We start from the raw sequence: 21384 nt of genomic DNA, 5'->3' as shown, positions 1-21384 counted from the left end.
TCGTGATTAAACTGACGTCATCCGATGCGTCATTCTGAATAAGCTGTACGCAATTGTCTTCGCTTGGTCTCGATAATCAGTACTTCGCATGCGTTATTAATGTGCGGTATTCTGTGTCTACACATACGGAGCTGCAAATTATTTTACAAGACTAATTAGTGTGTCACATAATCTAACACACATACTCATTTTCGTCATATGCCTCTTTAATGTAAGTTTCACTAATCGATCACTCACCTCATGCATTATTTTGGATTTAAGTAGCTGCAAATTAATCGAACTAATTGTTCGATCATGTGATTAAATTAATACATACCAGAGTTAATATTAACGGAGAGGCTTAAGCTAATGAAGAAGAGAAACAGGAATCCGAAGAAGATAACCAGTTGTGTTCTTCCTCTGGTCAAAGACTCCATTGCTTCAGCAGAGAATGAATTATTGGGTAATCGAGAATATTGCCTTTGTTGAAGAAAATACAAAAAAAGATGGAGATTTTCTTAGCTCCTTGACACAAATCCATCACTATATATATACACGAAAAAGTACAAACATAAATCACGATACTTATCTCAAGCCAGCTACTCTCCGGACCCATGCAGGCTCGCATGACCACAAATTCTAGGGTCTACAACATTCAAATTTCCACACGCTTACTTATTCCGTCGACTAGTTAGTATACCATGCAGTAGTCAATAGGTAGCAAGTCCAAGCACGGAAGCTTCCCTGGACTTATTAAGAGCATTAGCTTATCTTCATCTTAAATCAGTGTAGGTACTAAAAAATTTCAGTCTCATGGAATGAGAATGTACAAGGTTATCAAAGGATTTTGTTTCTCAAATAATAAAATTTCCTTATTGCTAGTTGTTAATACCCAAATTTCGGTTTAGGTCCTACCTGTCCTAGCTATTACACATGACCTTATAATACCAATAATAGTAAGAGAGAGAGTTTCCTTTCCATTATACATTGTCCTTCCTTATACAGGTTTTTCTAAAAACTCATCTTTTTATGACATCATGCCACATGTACTAAACCTTCTTAATTACTTTTATTGCCGTTCCTTAAGGTAACCTCCTTCTTATCCGTTAATCCCTTCCTTGTCCTTCTTTCTTAATGGATGATCCCTTATCGGACTTGGGCTTAGTCCCCAAGTTCCTATGTTTCTTACTGGATTCGGCCACTGGTTTGGGGATACCCTAAACCCATAAGGGGTGTTATTTTTCATATATCAATATTAGTTCCCTGACTATTGGGTTAATTGCTCAATGACCCAATAGTCAAAGAGCTTCCTCTTTTAGGCGCCCTCCTTCGCAGTCTGCTGACGTGGTTGCCCCTTTTCTTTTCTTTCTTATGATCGTGGGTGACGCTTAAGCTCCTCATTGTACAGTAACCGCTTCCTATTTCAGTTTCTGATGGTTACTTTCCCCATGCATAACTTCCACGTTAGACTGCTAAAACTCTCTATATATAGATCTGTTGATATATTCCCTTTTCAACTTCTCTTCCTTCTCCCATTTTCCATACGTATCCATATACGCGCCATGTCTGATAGCTCCTCTAGTAGTTCCTCATCCGAGGAATCCATTGAATCTGAACAACCCAGGCAGGGGGACTCCGAGGAAACCGAGCATTCCGATCGGGAGGCGATCGTCTTTCCCCCTCAGGAAGACGGTAGATTATATACTATCGCCGAGTTCACAAGCGGTCCCTCTTTAAAACGCGCGTTGAGGCTAAGAGAACTCCGTGGAGGTAGGCGTGTTTTCCCTTTAGATGATATCCTAACCTCTCGCCTTCTGAATCCACCTGTACTTCCTTATCCTTCTGACCCCGTATGGCTTATGCATCCCGAGTCCGAGACTATGACGCTTTCGCGTTCAAGACTGTTCCGCGGAGGCCATCAATCGTGGCGATTATAATCTTCCTTCTATTGACATTCGTTCTAAATCAAAAACTCCTCCGGTATGTCCACATTGGGATTCTCACATACGCTCCAACCCTAGTCATGTTGTAGCCCTCAGGAAAGAAGGTATTGAGGAGGCTATAAATTCATCTCTTAAACGGGAGGTAAATAGGTGCATTCGCGACGTGATACAACTTTTTTGCCGTTGGGCTCCTCCCGTTCATACTCTCTTCACAGCGTGGGGGAGGCTACTATCGTGTTAGAGGACGTGGTCGCTCTTACAGGACTACCAGCTCATGGTAGTGTAAAGATGATTCTCGTCGCGCCTCATCTATGATGAGGCAGCTGTTTTTGGAGCGCTAAATGATGAAGATAGAGAACTGTGCACCTATCTGTTGAAGTGTAAAGATGATTCTCGTCGCGAGTTAGTACCGAAGAGCCAAGCGCCATCTGGGCGAGACAAAGGCGGCCCGCTGATTCAGGCAAAAAAGCTGCGCTTTCATATGCTCAGAAGGGGAAGACTAAATGGGTAGGGGAAAAGAAGGTCCCTCCTAGGCGCCCGTCCGGTGACCGCTTGTTATCCAGTTCTATTCGTGCCTACGAGTCGATTCATGGTTCATCAGTGCCTACGAAAGACGATCCTGAGTTGGTTGTTAAGGTTAATCGTCGCGCCTCTTTTTCTCTTTGGTTGAAATATTGTTCACCTCAGCTGGTCGATGGGAAGGTGTCCCCCCCTAAGCGTAAGGAGAAGAATCCCCGCGCGGAGCTAGCCGCCTTTATCCTGTTTTGGTTTTGTCACGACATATTCGCATACAGTCCCCAGGACACCATTAAGGGTGAGCTTGTACCAATGACGGTTTTGTTATCTCGAGGCGTCTCTTTTCCACTTGCGTCGATGTTCTTAGGTGGCTTGTATCGTCATCTCGATTTGTTCTGTCAAGACCTTCAGATGGTGGGATCGTCTCACAAGATTGAGACCTACATTCCGGCTTCTTTTATGCATGCTTGGTATTGGGAGCACGTTCCCCCATGTGCGCCTGAGCCTAATGACCTCGCGATTCATAGGGAAGAAGATGTGCATAGGGATGATGGTTCGGTCGAGAAGCTCCCTGTTGTTCATGGTTACCCTCGGATATCTCTTTGGCATTCAAGGGGAAAGGTTCCCAAAGATGACCTCGGAAAACACATGGACGTGGCTAAGGATTTTGAGCCGTTCCCTTATCAGGACGGTCACTCAGGTCCGGCGCACTACGATTTTGTTGCACCTTTTGATGCGGAACTGGATTCGTCGAAAATCTTGTCTAAAGATGATTTTGATTCGGTAATGGCTGTGTTACCGGGTTATCTTATTGGTTTTTACGCTGGTCAATTCATCTCCATTACAATCCCGATCGCACGGCTCGACAAGTCAGGTTTGATCAAGGGGTTCCTCATAGGTTTCCTCCGCCAGGGAGTTCTAGCATCGAAGACATTACTGCCAGTTTCAATCGTTATGTTTTTAAAGAGGCGGTTAGCTTGTCTGATCGAGGGATCAATTTTTCATTTAGGTAGCCCATCCCTGCTCGAATCTTAGCAGTCACTGAAGGAGCCCACAACTATCACTATCTCTTACGACGCCGGGCCTTGAATTTTCTTTTGTGCGAATCTTCTCCTCCTCGTGAATTAACTGTTCAGGATCTTCGGGATCTTCACGCATCTGGTCGAATCAATCTCAATGATACCGTGGCTGATGAATATCGCCTTGTTCCGGCCAACAAAGGTCTCTCGGATCCTGTGGTGACCTCTTGGGCCCCTCCCGAGGGTTATGAACCGGTAAGAACAAAGAGGGGGTCGTTTTCCGATTATAGGCCTCCACGTTTGACTGTAAAGACGTCCACTAGTCCCCTTATGCCTCAGGTATTTTACCGTTCCTCTAGCCTTTTCTTTCATTATTTATCGTTCTACTTCTCTTACTCTGACGGGACGAGCGGCGGGGATCATTTTTCAGGAGACTCCTCCTTCCAGTCGCCTTGGGTGGAAACCCCCTTCTTACATGATGGAGGAATACTTGAACATGCCCGAGTGTGATTGAACTTAAAGTAGTCTTAAAAAGAAAGATAGGTGAGAGGAAAACCAGTCGTCTGCTCCTCGTCCCTGCTCCTCTGCTAATACCATGCCTTTGCAGCCTCATCAGAGTCATTGAAGGAGCGCATCACAATCCGCTGGGGACATGGGTGCCATCCTGACTCCTTCATTTGTGGATCAACTGAGAGACCTAGGAGTCAGTCTCCCGACAAGGGCCGGTTGGGTTACGCCACGCCTTCACGTATCATTTGTTCACCCTCTTAGTGCTGAGACCATACGTGGTATGGGTGAACTTCCAGTGTCCCCAAGTGCCGTCTTGCATTCGATGAGCCCTTCTGGGTCCGACCGACCAACGTGGCACCAACCGTTAATGATTCTGCAGGTGGTTCCTTATTTAATATGCGTCTTTGATTTATCCTTCTCTCTTTGTCTTTCTCTCCTCTTTTCTTATAAATCCAAGATGTTTCATAATGGTGCTCATTTCTCGTTTGTCAGGCTCCGCTAGCGGCTCTGAATCGTCTTCTAATTCCTCCGCGTCTTGTCCCAAAACTGCTGTTATCCCACCATGCTTGTCGATTCCGGAGGCTGGTTCACCCCCCCTCCTTTTTTTCTTCGTACTCTTGCTTTTGTGTTTGTGTTCTCTTAATATTGTGGCTGGTGCCAGGTCATGGGAAAGAAACGCAAGGAACCCACGAAGCCTGACATGGGAGGTACCAGGCGCGTGGTTCCTGGCAGTGAGGGTTCTTCCAAACTCCCTAAGGCGGATGTCGACAGTTCACCGGTTCTCCCGGAGGAGCAAACTGGTGTTCCTCCCACCAACGTGGCAGTCGATCCCGCTATAACGGGAGGATCCAAGGATGTGAAATTCCACTTTCTAGTGGTGGTGAGTGCTGAAGAGGCCGGGGTGGATCCTGCTACCCACACCCTCGTTCATGGCTTCTGGGTGCCGACTATCTTTGCCTCTACTTATAGAGACATTGTTGAGCGCGGAGGTGGTCACATGGCAAAGGAGGGTCTTTTGGCCATCCCCATCTTGTGCTACATGACTAGGAACCTCTTGGAGATAGCGGACCAACTTACTCGTGTGGGGAATGATCATGTTGGTGAGGTAAAACTGCGTAGCTGGGAAGCTGCCGTGCAGTCTGCGCTCAACGTCAGGTTTCCTATAGCGTGGTTGAAGGAGTTGTTGGTAAAGGTGAAGAGCCACAATGATCCTCGCGATCGTCTTTCTGGTCAAATCTCCTAATTAGAGGTGAAGCTAGAGAAGTGCGTGGAGACGACTTTCAACAAGAGGATGGTGTTGAATATGTTGCTTAATGACGTCGGGTTAGCCAACGAAGAGGTGTTGCATGCTGAGGCGGTGGTTCGCGCGGAGCTCGAAGAGAAGCGACAAGAGTTAGAGAGGCTCTGATATTGCCTAAGGCGCTTTCTTTTTCTTTTTGCATGTTTGCTTTTCCTTCGTCTCCCCGTGCTGGATTTGTTGTTTGTTTGTTCTTGCGAAATATTCTGTTGATGTTCGGATTGATTTCTTATGCTGGTGTTTATTTATTAGCTTTCCTTTTATATTGTTGGTTATTATTATTATATTTATGTTATATATATGTTTTTGAAATATGCATGTGATTAGGCGAGTGTTTACTATTCTTTTCAAGTATGCTTATTGTTAGTGCGAAACAACAGTAGTTCGTCCGTCTCCCAGATATCTGACATACTTGCTCACTTTGTCAGTTTGACTGTGTACGGGCCCTTCGAGGCCTATGTATGTCGTCAGGAATTTTTAGTAATCGAGTGCCTTCGACAATCCTGATTATATCTTCCTGGAATTTAGGGTATGCGTTGGTTAGACGCGGCTATTCCTCCCTTTCCCCTTCTTTTTTTTTAGAAAGGAGAGTGTTAATTGGGGAGGGCATTGGTGAGACGTGCCTGCTCCCTCATCTTTCTTCTCTCAGTGGGTGCTAGATGGGGCAGGCATTGGTAAACGCGCCGACTCCCCCTCCCTTTTTTTTTATTTGAAAAGGTTGCTGGGTGGGACAGGCGTTGGTAAACGCGCCTACTCCCCCTTTTTTTTCCAAAGGGTTGCTGGGTGATGCGGGCGTTAGTTAAACGTGCTTTCTTTTCCCCTACGATTTTTCGGCCAATCAGGTGTCTTTGGCTATCCTGAGACCTTTTATCAGTCTACCGAGCACCTTTGGCATTTCCGGGACCTTTTGTGAAGTTTGTTAGTCAATCAGGCGCCTTTGGCTATTCTGAGACCTTTTTTCAGTCAATCAGACGCCCTTGGCTAACCTGAGACCTTTCGTGAGGTTTGTCAGTCGATCAGGTGCCTTTAGCTATCCTGAGACCTTTTGTCAGTCAATCAAGCGCCTTTGGCTGACTTGAGACCTTTGTCAGTCGATCAGGCGCCTTTGGATAACCTGAGACCTTTTGTAAAGTTTGTCAGTCGATCAGGCGCCTTTGGCTATTCTGAGACCTTTTGTCAGTCAATCATGTGCCTTTGGCTAACATGAGACCTTTTGTCAGTCAACCGAGCGCCCTTGGCATGCCGGGATTTTTTGTAAAGTTTGTCAATCAATCAGGCGCCTTTAGCTAACCTGAGACTTTTTGTGAGGTTTGTCAGTCGATCAGGCGCCTTTGGCTATCCTGAGACCTTTTGTCAGTCAATCAAGCGCCTTTGGCTGACCTGAGACCTTTGTCAGTCGATTAGGCGCATTTGGCTAACCTGAGACCTTTTGTAAAGTCTGTCATTCGATCAGGCGCCTTTGGCTATCCTGAGACCTTTTGTCAGTTGATTAGGCGCCTTTGGATAACCTGAGACCTTTTGTAAAGTTTGTCAGTCGATCAGGCGCCTTTAGATATCCTGAGACCTTTTGTCAGTCAATCAAGCGCCTTTGGCTGACCTAAGACATTTTGTCAGTCGATCAGGCGACTTTGGATAACCTGAGACCTTTGGTAAAGTTTATCAGTCGATCAGGCGCCTTTTGCTATCCTGAGACCTTTTGTCAGTCAATCAGGCGCCTTTGGATAACCTGAGACCTTTTGTCAGTCAACCGAGCGCCCTTGGCATGCCGGGATCTTTTGTAAAGTTTTTCAGTCAATCTGGCGCCTTTAGCTAACCTGAGACTTTTTTTTGAGGTTTGTCAGTCAATCAAGCGCCTTTGGCTGACCTGAGACCTTTGTCAGTTGATCAGGCGCCTTTGGCTAACCTGAGACATTTTGTAAAGTATGTCAGTCGATCAGGCGCCTTTGGCTATTCTGAGACCTTTTGTCAGTTGATCAGGCGCCTTTGGATAACCTGAGACCTTTTGTAAATTTTTTCAGTCGATCAGGCGCCTTTGGCTATCCTGAGACCTTTTGTCAGTCAATCAGGCGCCTTTGGATAACCTGAGACCTTTTGTCAGTCAACCGAACGCGCTTGGCATGCCGGGACCGTTTGTAAAGTTTGTCAGTCAATCAGGCGCCTTTAGCTAACCTGATACCTTTTGAAGTGTTTGCTCGCCAATTCTAGAAACGTCTATTATTATTATACATATATATATATATATATATTTTTTTTTCTTTTACCAGAATAAAGTTGATTACAGCTCGAGCACCTGTACTTGGGTTCATTCTCTTCTGGGTTAATGGAGTGGGAATGGATCGTGCGCGATCGTTTGCTTTGTTCTCTCGATCTCCCCGGCTATCTGTTTTCGTTCAAATATGTTTCGAATGACGAAGCACTCCTCTGTTGGATGCCCCATTCTTCGATGATAATGACAGTAATTAATTGAGCTTTTGTCCATTTTATTGATGTCCACCGTGGTCGGAGGCAATTGAATCTCGCCTTCAGCGACCCATTGGTTTAAGAGTTTGATTATTCGATCTTTACTGCACGGGAGAGGAGGTGGCGCTTTGTTGTCTCGCCTTCCTCTTCCACCCCTTCCTTTATTCCTGCCATCTCCTTGTGGCGGATTCCAATTTTCTCTGTTAGCTCTGGATCTCTCATCGTACGAAGTTCCTGACACAATACTGATTGTGGTACGCCAGGTAGATTCTTTGGGTACGTCTTCTATACAGTCGGAGATCCTGTCGGCCGCTTCTTCTAGCTCTACAAAGGTTTGGAACTTGAAATTAATCAATCTTCCTTCGGGGTCATTCCTCGTACGCCAATCTCCACAAGTGCCTCCTCATTGATATCTTCATGACAGTCTAAAGTCAAGCGTCTGAATTTGCGAGATATATTTTCCTATGTCTTCTCCTACTCATTGTCCGCTCCTGCTTAGATCTATCGCAGTGATTTTCCTTTTAGACGAATAAAATTTTCCAAGAAAGATTGTAGACAAGGTCTTCCAGGAATCAACACTTTCTTCTTTTAAATTGTCATTCCAAAAGAATGTCGTGCCCGTAAGTGACTTAGGGAATTATTTTAAGCACAATTTTTCATCATTGGCCCTATCGTTCATAGCTGACAAGAATCGGATAAGATGTTCTCGCGCATTCCCATGTCCCTCATATGTTTTGAACTTTGGAGAGATGTAATCTTCGGAGTACGAGTACGTCTGGATATGTGCGGGGTATGGGATGCTTACGCGGCAATGGTTGTCTTGTTTTACTACATAGTAGTTCTGCTCTAGGTATTCGGCGATTTTATCTTGTGATGTTACTGTTGTTCTATTGGCCTGGTGTTCTTCTTCTCTCGCCTCTTCGGGGGCGCTTTGTCCTGCTACGACCGCTTGGGCTATCCAATTTTCCAATTCTCGTCTCCTTCGAGCGCGCCGTTTCAATTCTTCTTGCATGCTCTGTAGTGCAAGCGATGCGGGTTCCGTTGATCGAGCTGCATGATTTGTCGATTGCTTGATGACGCTTAGGATCGGTGTTTCCTCTTCGTTGTCATCATCCTCTAAAGTTACTTGATCGAGGTTAATGGATTGATTAGCCGATTGATCTCCTATAGCGCCCGGATTGACGCCTCCTATGTTTGTCATTTGTGAGCTAGGCACGAGCCTCCAGATGTGGTCGCCAAATGTTAATACCCAAATTTCGGTTTAGGTCCTACCCGTCCTAGCTATTACACATGACCTTATAATACCAATAATAGTAAGAGAGAGAGAGTTTCCTTTCCATTGTACCTTGTCCTTCCTTATATAGGCTTTTCTAAAAACCCCTCTTTTTATGACATCATGCCACATATCCTAAACCTTCTTAATTACTTTTAGTGCCATTCCTTAAGGTAACCTCCTTCTTATCCGTTAATCCCTTCCTTGTCCTTCTTTCTTAATGGATGATTCCTTATTGGACTTGGGCTTAGTCTCCAAGTTCCTATGTTTCTTACTGGATTCGGCCACTGGTTTGGGGATACCTAAATACATAAGGGGCGTTATTTTTCATGTATCAACACTAGTATTTTATTTTCCAAGTACAAATAAATTTCCTTCACTGTAAGGAAACTCATTACATGACATCTATGCAATAACGTTGATCCAAAAACACTAATTTCACTTGACTTACCCTTTTTCTCTAATATTGCTGGTGTCATTAAACCACCTACAGTTTCCAATGATCATCGAGTCGCACGGTCCCTCATGATACCCAATTTCCAATGATCATCGAGTCGCACGGTCCCGCATGATACCCAAAGTTACTCAGGAGCATCGAGTCGCTCGACAGTCCCGTAGTAATCCACACGATACCACTGATCTGGTGAAATAGCAGAGGTTAGAAACATCGAGTTCATATATAACACAATAAAGAATTGGAAGTGTTTATGGCAACCAGTTCTCATTTTTTACAATTACGAAAATGTTCTTATCCACGAGGTATTTCTTCCCTTCCTCATTCCTCACTTGTTCATTATTCCACCAATGCCAAAATGATGCAATGTGTGTGTACACGTGAAAAAGAAATTCAATAAAAATCTTTCCACTTGACACTTTTTTCTGATTATCATGCTAATCTCATACATTTAATTATCTAAACACAACTGGTTAAGGAGTACTCCATTATTTGCTTCAGAAGAGAATGAATTATTGGGAAATTGAAAATACGGCTTATACAGATGAAAGAAAAAGAGCGGAAAATGACTTAAAAGAAAGATCAACCAGTTGGCAGATACCACATATTTCTAAGGGCTACAAAATTCAAAGTTCGACATTTACTTACTGGGACTGGTAGCTTTCCTGGACTTGCTTTAGCCACCATCCGTTTAGCTTGTGAGATGACTATGACCGGAGATATGATCACAACTTATTGGTAACTAATAACAAAAATATCCTTACTTGAGAACTGAGATGAAAGAGCAATTGACTACGAAAACACTAAAAAGTAAAAACCACTGCTAATTGGTGCTCAGAAAATCTGACAGACGAACAACTTTTTATTCTTTTATTTTTTTTGTTTTTCACAGTTGAGCATCAGAAGTTCCTTCTCCGCCTCTTCTTTGTCAGACAAGTCACTGTTGTTCCAGATGTTAGGAGGCCCATCTTAAGGTTTGACGCTGCAGTGCCACTGCAGCCGGATTGTGCAAGCTTCTTTCGGGCATTTTCAAATTCAGGAACTGCATCAGCAGGCGTGAAAAATTCCAGTGCTTTATCATCACCCTGAGTTTTCTTTAGATTCTTCAAGTTTGGTGGCCTTAACTCCAATGCCAAGTTTAACCAATTATCTTGCTGAGTGGGCACAGCCTCAATCCCCTCAGCCACTGAATCTGCATCTCTCAAATCTGACACCACAGTTGTGGCTACTTTGACTGGCATTCCCTTTCTTAGGGTAAGAATCTGTTTTTTAATCATCACCACTGTAACAAAAGGATCCAGAAGACTCCATTTACGAACCAACGCGTACGTAGGTTCCATTTGACTGCAATCCTCTGTCTCAAAATCTATCAGTGCTTGTGATAGGTCAGAGCCAAACTCTTTAATATTAATCCACTGTTTGCCGTCTTCTTGCTGTACCATCTTGTAGCTACTACCAGCAAACATTAACAGACTCTTCCCAAATAAGTCCCAAATTTTGTAAAATGCAGTAAAGATTTCTCCAGTGGGAGACTTATAAGTTGTATGCACAAATGACTTTTTGCCTACCTTCTTCTTCTCAATTACCCAACCTGCTGCCTTAAGTAAATAATTGACATGGTCACGTAGACGAGAATATAGATCCGTCAAAGAGTTATTTGACACAGTGGGTGAAATTACATTTGAAGTAAAAGGAGTGGATTCATGAGATTTTTCATGGACTGGATATGTGATAGTATTACTTCTAGTAACTCGATTGTGACACTTACTTTGAGAGGCATTCCCATCACGATCACGACCTTGAACGGTTATAGGTAGATCACCATTGGAGGATTCATTTCTCGGAGCAGAAAGCACGCCGCCGTCTGACCGCTTCATTCGTTTAGTAGAAGTATCGAGATAATACCGTGAGATACAGACACTGTAGTTTTGGGGACCGAGTCCAAATCCAACAATATTTCTGGTCACAAAATCACCATTCTCCCTGAATTCTGCAACGTTTCTTCCGTAGAAAACATCCATGAAAATCCGGTGCGCTTCATTTGATCTTTCAAAGTCATCCGCAGACGATACAGCAAGTTCGTTGGATCCCAACATAGGGAGAAGAAGATAAAAGATCGCTTGAAAAGACAAAGAACCGTTTGCAGACTAGATCTAGGGTTACTGTGTCTCCAGCGGTAGTAATTTTTTGCCGCCTCGGTTTAAAACTCACAGAAGAGGAATAGAAATGACCTCTACCTTATGCGCTTTTTAAAGGGAAACCCTAAATGTTTTACTCACAGAAAAAAAAAATACTAATCTGACCCTCACATTAATTAGGCAGTCGTCTTTGCTGGCCAATATGACAGCCGCTAACCGTGTGGTTAATTTTTACGGTCGCAGTGCTTCTTTTGTTTGTGTATCCACCTACTACCTAGGTTTTTTTTGGTGCATAACAATTGGACTTATCTTCTTTTTTTTTTCTTCTTTCCGAAGGCCGAATTCACCATATGATATTTGAAATTTTCATGGCACTCGAAAGATGAGAGTACTATCCGAATTCAAAAAGCCTCCCACTGGTGCAATCATTCCTCGCTAATCCTCATACCAGGTGACGTGAAGGATCTACGTACCCCACTTGGCTCGTAAAAATTGTTGTTATTGTACGCTGTAAAACTTTTTAGCGCATAGCTTCTTTTAGATTAGGTGTATTTGGTGTTTTTGTACAATATTCTTTTGTAGCCTCTTTTACAAATCGATGAGTACGGAAGCGAAAGATTTGTCTCTGAGAGGGTGTGATTGATTCTTTTATGTAGTAACTCGGGAATAATGTATAGTTTTTGACCAATTTAGAGCTATTTGGTTTGGTTGCATCTTTGTGTTGGTCATTTTACCTAATTTCACTAATCATGCATTTTAAACTTAAGTTACTGAAGTGGAACTAATTACATAAGAAATACCTGAATCAAGTGAGAGGTTTAAGCTAATGAAGAAGAGAAACATGAATACCAAGAAGATCGCCAGTTGTGTTCTTCTTCTGGTCAAAGACTCCATTGCTCCAGCAGAGAATGAATTATTGGGCAATTGAGAATATTGCCTTTGTTGAAGAAAATACAAAAAAGATGGAGATTTTCTTAGCTCCTTGACAAAAATCAATCACTATATATATACACAAAAAAGTATAAACATCAGACCAGATTCTTATCTCAATCCAGCTAATCTCCGGACCCATGCAGGCACGCAAGAGCACAAATTCTAGGGGCTACAAGATTCAAATTTCAACACGCGGTTACTTATTCCGTTGACCAGTAAGTATACCATGCAATAGTCACTAGGTACAGTACAAACTAAATATTGATGTTGATGGCAACTGACTTCCGATTCTTTACCGCTGATATATGATGGTAATGGGGGGATTTAATTTAGTTGGTCATGAGAATATGGAGCCGGCCCTAGAGACGACTTTTCCAGCACCGACTAAAGAATCTGTGAGATGACCATGACTGAAGAAGTGATCACAAACTGTAGCTAGCTGCCATCGGTAATTAATGTCACTTCTCTAGGTAATAACAAGAACAGCCGTACTTGAGAGGTGAAAGAGCAAATGACTAATGAGTTATGAGTCATCATACTCTTCAGTACTGTATAGTCACAGAGGAAAAACATTTGTTAAGGGTCTCATTTGCCTGAAGTCATACATCATCAACCTGTGAATCACTTGAAATATAGAACACCTTCCGAACCTTATTAGATTGAATGAAGTGAAAATCAAATGGAAACATGCTCATCTTAATGTGTAAGAAAAGATTAGAGGCAAGTGCAAAATAACCTTTGTTATGAACTTCAGAAACTGTATATGCCACAGATATGTAGTACTTACTTCTAGGGCTGAACATGGTGTCGGTTAACCGTTGGAAACCGACCGAACCAGACCAATAAGCAAGAAACCGAACCAAACCATTTAGATTTGGATTGGTTTGGTAAATTTTTTTGAAAAACCGACAGTATTGGTTTGGTTTTGGTTTGGCCTGAAAACCGAACCAAAAACCATTGGAAAACCGATAAATATAGACCGTTGATTAATATCAGATAGATTCAATCCACACCCTTCATATTTCTTAAGTTATAACCCAAGTATACATTGATTTCGTCGACCTAATTTTCACTTCACATCTTCGCCTCCTTCTTCACTCTTCAGTTCATAGAACAGAAACTAAAGTTAGGAGAAATCAAAAATCAAATCATGAATCGTGATCTCTAAACTCTAGTAGAATCTAATCATCCCCTCATTCTTCTTCTTCTTCTCCTTCTCCTCCTCCTTCTTTTCAGGCGAAATCTGTTAATATGAGTTTGTAATTGTAACCTGTCAGTGTTAGCTAGGGTTTACTAGTAGAAGGTATCATCTTCATTCTTCAGACGAAATAAACAAGTGAACATCTAATTTCTTTTAAGAGGTATCATATTTATGTAACTTGGGTTACTTGATTTACATGATTTATATTTAATCTAGGGTTTACTAAAATGATTTGATTTTGCTTGTTTTGTTTTTTTGCAGGATTAAGTTGATTTCTTTGATTCAACTATGGAGGAATCAGGATCAACACCAGTAAGATATTTTTCCTCAAGAATTAGAAAAATAGGATTCTAAAATTTGCAGTCTTCTTTTACTAATTCGTTCAAGTGATTGGTACCACTGTGTCAATTCGTTCTTTTAGCTCTAGCTGAGAGGACATCCAGTGAATTTATCTACTCCTTAATTACAGAATACTTCTTTGTGCATATAAAGTGTATCATCTATCATCCATCCAACTCGAAAATAATTAGTATCTGTATATTATCCACCAATCTATGACTTGAAGGGACTAGAGATATTGTATAGAAATACTTTACTTATCTTTTTAATAAGTAGTATTTGAATGCACTTTGATATGCTTTTTTTACATGTTATCTGATTTGAATTTCTGCCTTGTTTATATTCAGGCTTCCGTTAACTCAAATGCATTGTTGCCACCACTACATCCTCCTCCAAGATCTTCTAACGCCTCTACTGAATTTAGTTCAGTTGCAAAAGTACCAACTGCTGGTGAAGCTCCATCTGCACCAGCTGCCAATGTTTCCGATGCTGGTACCATCACTGTCACTGCACCATCTTCTAAGAAGCGGAAGAAAACTTCATGGGTTTGGGATCACGTTGATCTGGACCCTCCTCCTTCGATAATGGTAACTTGCAAGAAATGTAAACATAGAATGAAAGCTGACTCTTCTACACATGGGACCGGCTCCTTGAATAACCATTTAAGAAAGTGTCTGAATCTTATTCCTAAGGATTCTGGTCAGTCGACTCTTTCTTTTGAACCTGCTAGGCTGGGAGAAGATGAAAAGTTAGTTGCTGTAACTTTTTGTCAGGATTCGTGTAGAAAAGCATTGATTATATTCATCATAGTGGATGAGCAGCCTTTTAGAATAGTTGAGGGGGAAGGTTTCCGAGAATTTTGCAAGGTACTTGAGAGTAGATTCAAGATACCATCTCGTATCACTGTACGGAGAGATGTTATGGAACTGTTTTAGTACGAGAAAGTGAGATTGAAGAATTATTTCAAGGTTAATAAAGTCAGAGTTTGCCTCACCACTGACACATGGAGCTCACTTCAGAAGTTGGGATATATGGTTATTACAGCACATTGGATAGATGCTAGCTGGAAGTTGCACAAGAAGATCATTAGTTTCATCCAAATTGTAGGTCATAGCGGTGAGACTATTGGTAGGATGATAGGAACATGCTTGTTAGATTGGGAGATCGAAAATGTGTTTACTATAACTTTAGATAACGTTTTTGCCAACGATGTAGCTATAACATATCTGCAAAACCAAGTACTCAGAAAGAATTCAGATTTAGTGAAGGGTTTCTTACAAGTGAGATGCGCTGCTCACGTCCTTGCCCTTGTTGTAAAGCATGGAATGAAGGAGTATGACATCTCAATTAAGAGAATAAGGGCAGTAGTGAAGTATTGTATGAGTTCTCCTGCAAGATTGAAAAAATTTATGGACTGTGTCGCTTACGAGAAGATTGAATGCAAGAAGGGTTTGGTCCTAGATGTAGACACCCGTTGGAATTCGACATTTACTATGTTAGACTCAGCTGAGAAGTATCAGCCAGCTTTTGAGAGGTTAGAGTATGAGGACAAGGCATTCAAGAAGAAGTTCTGTTTTGTTGAAAGTCAAATTCCTTTAGTTTCTTCTACTTCTAGTACTTCCACCGTTGATAACCAACCTGACTGGGATGTGGATGAAAACCAAGATGCAGACTTAAGTTCTGATGAAGAAGTTATTGCTACTTCAAAGAGAGGAAAGAAACGCAAGAGAACAAGTTCTGATAAGGCCCCATCAGCACCTCCTTTGCACGCGCCATACCCATCAGATTGGTCGTATGCTAGAGCCTTCGCGAAGTTTTTGAAGGTATTTTTTGATTTTACTGTCAAGTTCTCTTCTTCTACTCATGTTACTGCACACGAATTCTTGTTTCATGTGAGTGTTATTCATCGAACTTTAAACACATGGGCAAATCACAAAGATACATTTCTTTCTAGCATGGGTCTTAAAATGCAAAGTAAATATAACGAGTATTGGGGACGTTATGAAAAGATGAACAATCTTATGTTTATTGTTGTATTATTGAATCCACAAGATAAAGAATTAGGATTGAAGTTTCTTCTTGGCCAGTTAGGAATTGGTGGTGGTTATTTGAGAACAGAACTAATGGATCTTGTAATGAGGGACTTTAAGGCACTTTTTGAAGAATACTGGGATGTCCAAATGAGTGCTGGAAACTCAACAGTTGTAACAGATAGTAGTGGTGGTAATACTGTTGGCGCTGAACCAGATGATGAAGGAGATTGTGCTGCAGCCGCCCTTATGGCAGAGAGAGCAAGAGAAGAAGAGGAAAGTTTTGATGATGAAGGAAAAAATGAGCTGGAGACTTATTTGAGAGAGAAACGAGAACCGCGGAAAGAGAAAGTTTCTTTTGATATCTTAGGTTGGTGGAAGACGAACTCGACTAGGTATCCTACTTTGGCACTAATCGCAAGAGATATATTGGCTATACCCATCTCTTCAGTGGCATCTGAATCTGCCTTTAGCACTGGGAGGCGTATTCTCGATCCATGTCGAAGTTCTTTACTTCCCACAACAGTTGAGGCATTGATTTGTGCTCAAAATTGGTTGAAGACGCCGATTGATCTTGATACTTCTTCCTTGGGACCAGAAGAGGAAGTTAGTTCAGGTATTATTTCATTTGTTAATTTGTTTGTAGAATTTTTGGACACTCACTGTATACTACTGATCGTGCATTTGTTCATTGCAGAATTTTTGGACTCTCTCTCTAAATCCATGTTCGTAAACATAACAGATGATGATGTTGAGGACTAAGGAGTACCAAGGTAATTCATCTCACCAATTGGAAGCATGTTTTCTTTGGATTTAATTTAAAGTCTTAATGTGCTAATTTAGTGCCTCTTAAACCTGTTAAGTTATTACCTGTTCAGTTAGCAAAGAAAGATACATTGTCCTCCTGATGGTGTGTTTACATGTCACGTCTTTTCACTGTTAGCATTTTCATGTATTGCTTGCCATCAGGATTAGTGGAAATATACGTGAATTAGATTCTAACTACCAGTTGCTTGCCATTTTCATATACATGCAGTCAGCAACCCTGGAAAGTCTGAAGCTATCAGTTGATTTTGTGGATGCATAGCTGGAAAGTGTCGATGTTGTTTAGATGTTATGGAGACTGTGGATCTTTTGAATTACTAATCTTTATCTTTTGAATTGTGTTTAAGAATGTTATGAATTTGGATTGTGTATGGAATGGGAATGTATGTAGCCTGTAGGTAGGTTTGAAAATCTTTAAACTATGTTTTTTTTTTCTTAGATTTGAACTGTCAGTTTCCTGAAACTGACATAGCAGCCGGTTAACCGATATCCGCTGGAATAAACCGAAACCGGCTAGAACCATTAAGAAACCGAACCAATGGTTAATGGATTGGTTTGGTTCATATTTTAAGAAACCGATAGTATTGGTTTCGGTTTTGGTTTGGCTAAAAACCGAACCAAAACCGACCATGAACAGCCCTACTTACTTCAGTGGAGGATCTAGTCATTATTACTTGTTTCTTTTAAGAAGACCAAGAATCCAAGATATAGGATTTGGGCCACAAAATGTACACAAAAGCCCACTGATGGACTTCCTATCATCATTTGTATAGAAATAAAATAAAATTATTGTCGTACGGCATGTAGCCCATGGATGTGCGGCTCAATATAGTATCTAGGGTTCTCTTCCTACTTGTATATAAAGCATAATATGCTATGTAATATGGTTGTTGTTGCTATCAATAAGAACCCTCTTACAATTTCACATACTCATTGTCTTCTCCTAAGTTCTTCTTGAACACGTTATCACCACGATGCTATACCGTAGAGCGATTGATTTTATTTACTTTTTTTAAATGGATGATGAACACAAGTTGTTAGATTCAAAAATTGGTGTTTGGATTTACATCAACGAAATTGTGGAATCAAATCAATAAGATAAGTTGCATCTACTTTTTCCTTTTTTCTTTTTCTTTCCCTTTTTCCTGTTTTTGATTTTGGCATATCCAAAATTGATTTGAATCTATGATTACATTTTGTATTTTGTGTATACGTTTGTGCCTGGATTCATAATCAATGGAGTGACTTGGTTTTTCTAATACATGTATATGTTTGTGCTCGGTTTGATTTTGTGAGAATAGTCCGTCATTTGGAGTTCTCACAAAAGAGGAGAAGAAAAAGCCGATCATGATGCGGGAAAGAAACGATCTGATGTGTGAAAAAAACAAAAAATTACACGGTTCTCAAAGCGGAAGCTTTTCGAATCCTTTTGCTTTTAGTCAAATACGACACAATAAGAGGTATTCCTAAACAATTTCTATAAAATTTAGCCTTCCATATTTGGATTTCATGTATATCACAGATGTCTTCTCCCTGTTCAATGAATCGTTTGTGTTCACATGGTTGCTTTGATATTTTGTCTTTATACGATTGATTGATTAATTAGATTTTATAATAATATATTCATATGATGAGACAATATATATGTTCTCAAATTTATATCTTTGTGCGTAAAGATTGATTCTAATCGATGATGTACATCATTTCTTTTCTTATTTTTTTTGCGGCGGTTGATTAATCCAATTCTCATCCGCAGTATAATCCTCACGGAAAAGAGGAAGTCGAAATTAGGGCAGAGGGAAAAAAAAACCCAGTCCGGCCAAATTAAAACCGATATGATCCGGTCCGTCCAGACCACTTGACCCGTCACAGTGGGTCCGCTCCAAACCGGTTCAGCCGATCTGGTTCGCTCCAATCCGGTCCAGCCGATCTGTCCGTTCCAACCCGGTTCCGCTTATCGGTCCAATTGTATTCCAGTTGTATTCAAGTTCTGGTTTGGGCGTGCGCAACTAGGACTGTTCTGGTTTTGCGTATATACGGCAGGAACCAAAATGTGAGGTATGTAACTGTTTACATTTACATCAAGATATTCGTGGGGCTTACTTATCTATTTTTAGAACACGCCTAGTTCTGTGTTTTTTTATCCCTTTAAGATAAGCCCATTAAGAATTTTGGTTGGAATGTTGTTTTTTTTGTTATATTGAATATGATATTGGTTATAGTTGAATGACGTCTTTTGCCCAATTGGTTGTACCAACTCAATTCAAATATATTTATTTGGGATTTAGAAGTACTTGAACACCATTAATGCGTACATGATTTTTTCTTCCCCAAATTTGAATGATCCGTGGAATGTGATCCACTTGCTCGACTATTAATCTGTCTGTAGTTTCAAAAGATACATTCAAATAAAATCACATGTATTCCAATTTTTGTGGAAGAACTCACAAAAGATGATATGAGTCAAAAAAATTCCATTTATCTACTTCATCTATAATACCAACGAACCGGTATATGTTGAAGTATGACGAGAAGAGAATTGATTATTTTTAGTAATATATCCAACCTAAAGTAAGTGGTTGACATGTGTAGTGAGATTCTCTTGGCCTATTGAGAAAAAGAAATTTCTCAAATAAATCTAAATGTAGCAAAATTGAAAATGGAAAATACCCCGAAGTAATAAGAGTTAGACGTAATGACTCATATAAAGCATGTGAAAAGGAACTTATATATCATGAGAAAAAAATGTATTTTTTTCCCAAGTAGTAATGACAGCAAAGTACAGGTATCTGCTGAATATGGGATGAAGCTATGATGTATTCCTAGCTCCCATCAGAAACGAAAGAGTTGGAAATGCAGCTGGTCATAGGTGTTGATATATATGTGTGTATTATAGTAGCAACCAATTTTCACATCAACTTTAATGGCAACAAGAACTTTGCCTAGCCAATTGACTATTTAATTGAACTAGATAAAATGTCTGCGCTTATGGAATGGAAAGTACAACATTCCCACGAGACATAAACTCTCTAAAGCACTTGAGATATATCTGGATGAAATATAACATATATTCATTCTAAAGTAATTAAGTTGAATCCGACTTTTGTTACATAATAAGACCACACCACTTATTAAATCTCTAAAGACTCGATGTCTAAGCTCTGTATGTACTAAAGGATAATCACATCTTGTTAAGTGCAAAGAGTGTTCATGCGTGCACTATTACCTACCTTTTTGGAAAATTACAGTGAGAATGGAGTTGATTGCATCTATAAATTATTTCTAATGAATGTGGAAGGAAGCATATTCTTAGAAAATTGATGTGTGAATCTAGTGAAATGTAAATCACTGGAACTTGAATTACTGAATCCATTTTAACCCCGACAATGAATAGAGTGGGATTGATTCATGAAGACTTTGACATAACCATAAGGCACATTGGTTGTGACACGATGTTCCGTTTTGAAAGTATTAATACGGGCATCACTTTATTTGAGTGTACAATACAATGAACTAGTAGAATGCGAAGTTACGACATCTATCACAACCACTAATTTCTAAAGTTAATAAATTTGCACTACCTCTCCGCTTTATGCTTTAAAGTAAAAAAACACGTCACTCATCTTACAAAGTCTTTCTTTAGTAAAACATGATTGAGACCATCATGATTTACTTAGATGCAAATGAAAGATAACTCATTCTTCAAAGAAATAAAGTGTTGTTAGTGAACATATATCCATGAAGAATGTGGACCATTCAAGTGATTTATGTCTCTGGTGGATGATTCGACGCGTTGAATCAGTTATTGCTCACAACAAACGATGCGTTTAATTTTTGTAAAAAGTCCTAATACTTAATACACAGTGAAAAATGCAAAGGCTCACCACCCTTGTTAATGCTAGAGAATTTACATCCAAAGGAATTGATGAATATTGCATGTTTAATAGGATCAATATAGAGCATCTTATACTCAATGGTCTCGCGGAGGCTACCATCAAAGATTACAGATGGTGTCTAAGGCAGGGTTATGCGTATAAACCTACCTTTAAATTCTTCGGGAATATGCAATATTAACGCATCTTTAATTAATTCGTTTTAGAACCCAATATTAGTCAACCTTTTCTGCGTACCAGTTGGTTACTAGATTTAAGCCTGACATTCGTGTATTTATGCATTTTTAGTTGTACTATTTTATGTGACATTGCGACTCCACATCGTACTATGATGGGTCTTCAAAACTATTAAGTAATTATGTTGGAAATGAGTTCCCAACAATTATCCGCATTTTAAAACTTTTGGCAGGAGATATCTTGCCGCTAGATTTTCGGGTTATTACTTTAATGAGACAGTCTTCCCGTCGTTAGGGGGAGAAAAGAAAAAGTATTTTCTAAGGGAATGACAGGAATTGTCGTGGTGTGTTCCCATTGTGTCTCATATAGATTCATGTACTCCACAAATGTAAATGTG

At 40.6% G+C, this 21384-nt stretch overlaps 2 protein-coding genes and 2 long non-coding RNA genes across 4 annotated transcripts; 3 read left to right on the top strand and 1 right to left on the bottom strand.

Moving 5' to 3' along the window:
- Positions 1 to 9240: 9240 nt before the first annotated feature.
- On the bottom strand, positions 9241 to 11656 carry LOC113361096. Its single transcript, XM_026604460.1, has 3 exons — positions 10100 to 11656; positions 9449 to 9637; positions 9241 to 9299 (listed from the first exon to the last, which is right to left on the bottom strand). Exon 1 carries the CDS (start codon positions 11545 to 11547, stop codon positions 10351 to 10353), a length of 1197 nt encoding a protein of 398 aa, XP_026460245.1. The 5' UTR covers positions 11548 to 11656; the 3' UTR covers positions 9241 to 9299; positions 9449 to 9637; positions 10100 to 10350.
- Positions 11657 to 13787: 2131 nt separating this feature from the next.
- LOC113361093 lies at positions 13788 to 14472 on the top strand. The gene is made up of 3 exons (XR_003364939.1): positions 13788 to 13883; positions 13985 to 14035; positions 14410 to 14472. It is a non-coding gene; the product is annotated as an uncharacterized LOC113361093 (long non-coding RNA).
- A 174-nt stretch (positions 14473 to 14646) lies between these two features.
- LOC113359241 lies at positions 14647 to 16630 on the top strand. The gene is made up of 3 exons (XM_026602908.1): positions 14647 to 14928; positions 14998 to 16462; positions 16566 to 16630. The coding sequence occupies exons 1-3, from the start codon at positions 14647 to 14649 to the stop codon at positions 16628 to 16630; spliced, it is 1812 nt and encodes a 603-aa protein (XP_026458693.1).
- Positions 16631 to 16662: 32 nt separating this feature from the next.
- On the top strand, positions 16663 to 17221 carry LOC113361095. The gene is made up of 3 exons (XR_003364940.1): positions 16663 to 16708; positions 16790 to 16865; positions 17129 to 17221. It is a non-coding gene; the product is annotated as an uncharacterized LOC113361095 (long non-coding RNA).
- Positions 17222 to 21384: the final 4163 nt, after the last annotated feature.

This window comes from Papaver somniferum, chromosome 3, assembly GCF_003573695.1.
Source record: "Papaver somniferum cultivar HN1 chromosome 3, ASM357369v1, whole genome shotgun sequence".
Lineage (NCBI taxonomy): Eukaryota > Viridiplantae > Streptophyta > Magnoliopsida > Ranunculales > Papaveraceae > Papaver > Papaver somniferum.
Note: the sequence above shows the minus strand (reverse complement) of the source record. Positions and strands in the feature narration are given on the sequence as shown.

Coding starts and splice junctions, on each gene's coding strand:
- LOC113361096 (XM_026604460.1), bottom strand. CDS start 11,547: ATGTTGGGATCCAACGAACTTGCTGTATCGTCTGCGGATGACTTTGAA.
- LOC113359241 (XM_026602908.1), top strand. CDS start 14,647: ATGGTAACTTGCAAGAAATGTAAACATAGAATGAAAGCTGACTCTTCT. Junction 14,929..14,997: donor GTTTCCGAGAATTTTGCAAG/GTACTTGAGAGT, acceptor GAACTGTTTTAG/TACGAGAAAGTGAGATTGAA. Junction 16,463..16,565: donor AGTTTCTTTTGATATCTTAG/GTTGGTGGAAGA, acceptor ATCTGCCTTTAG/CACTGGGAGGCGTATTCTCG.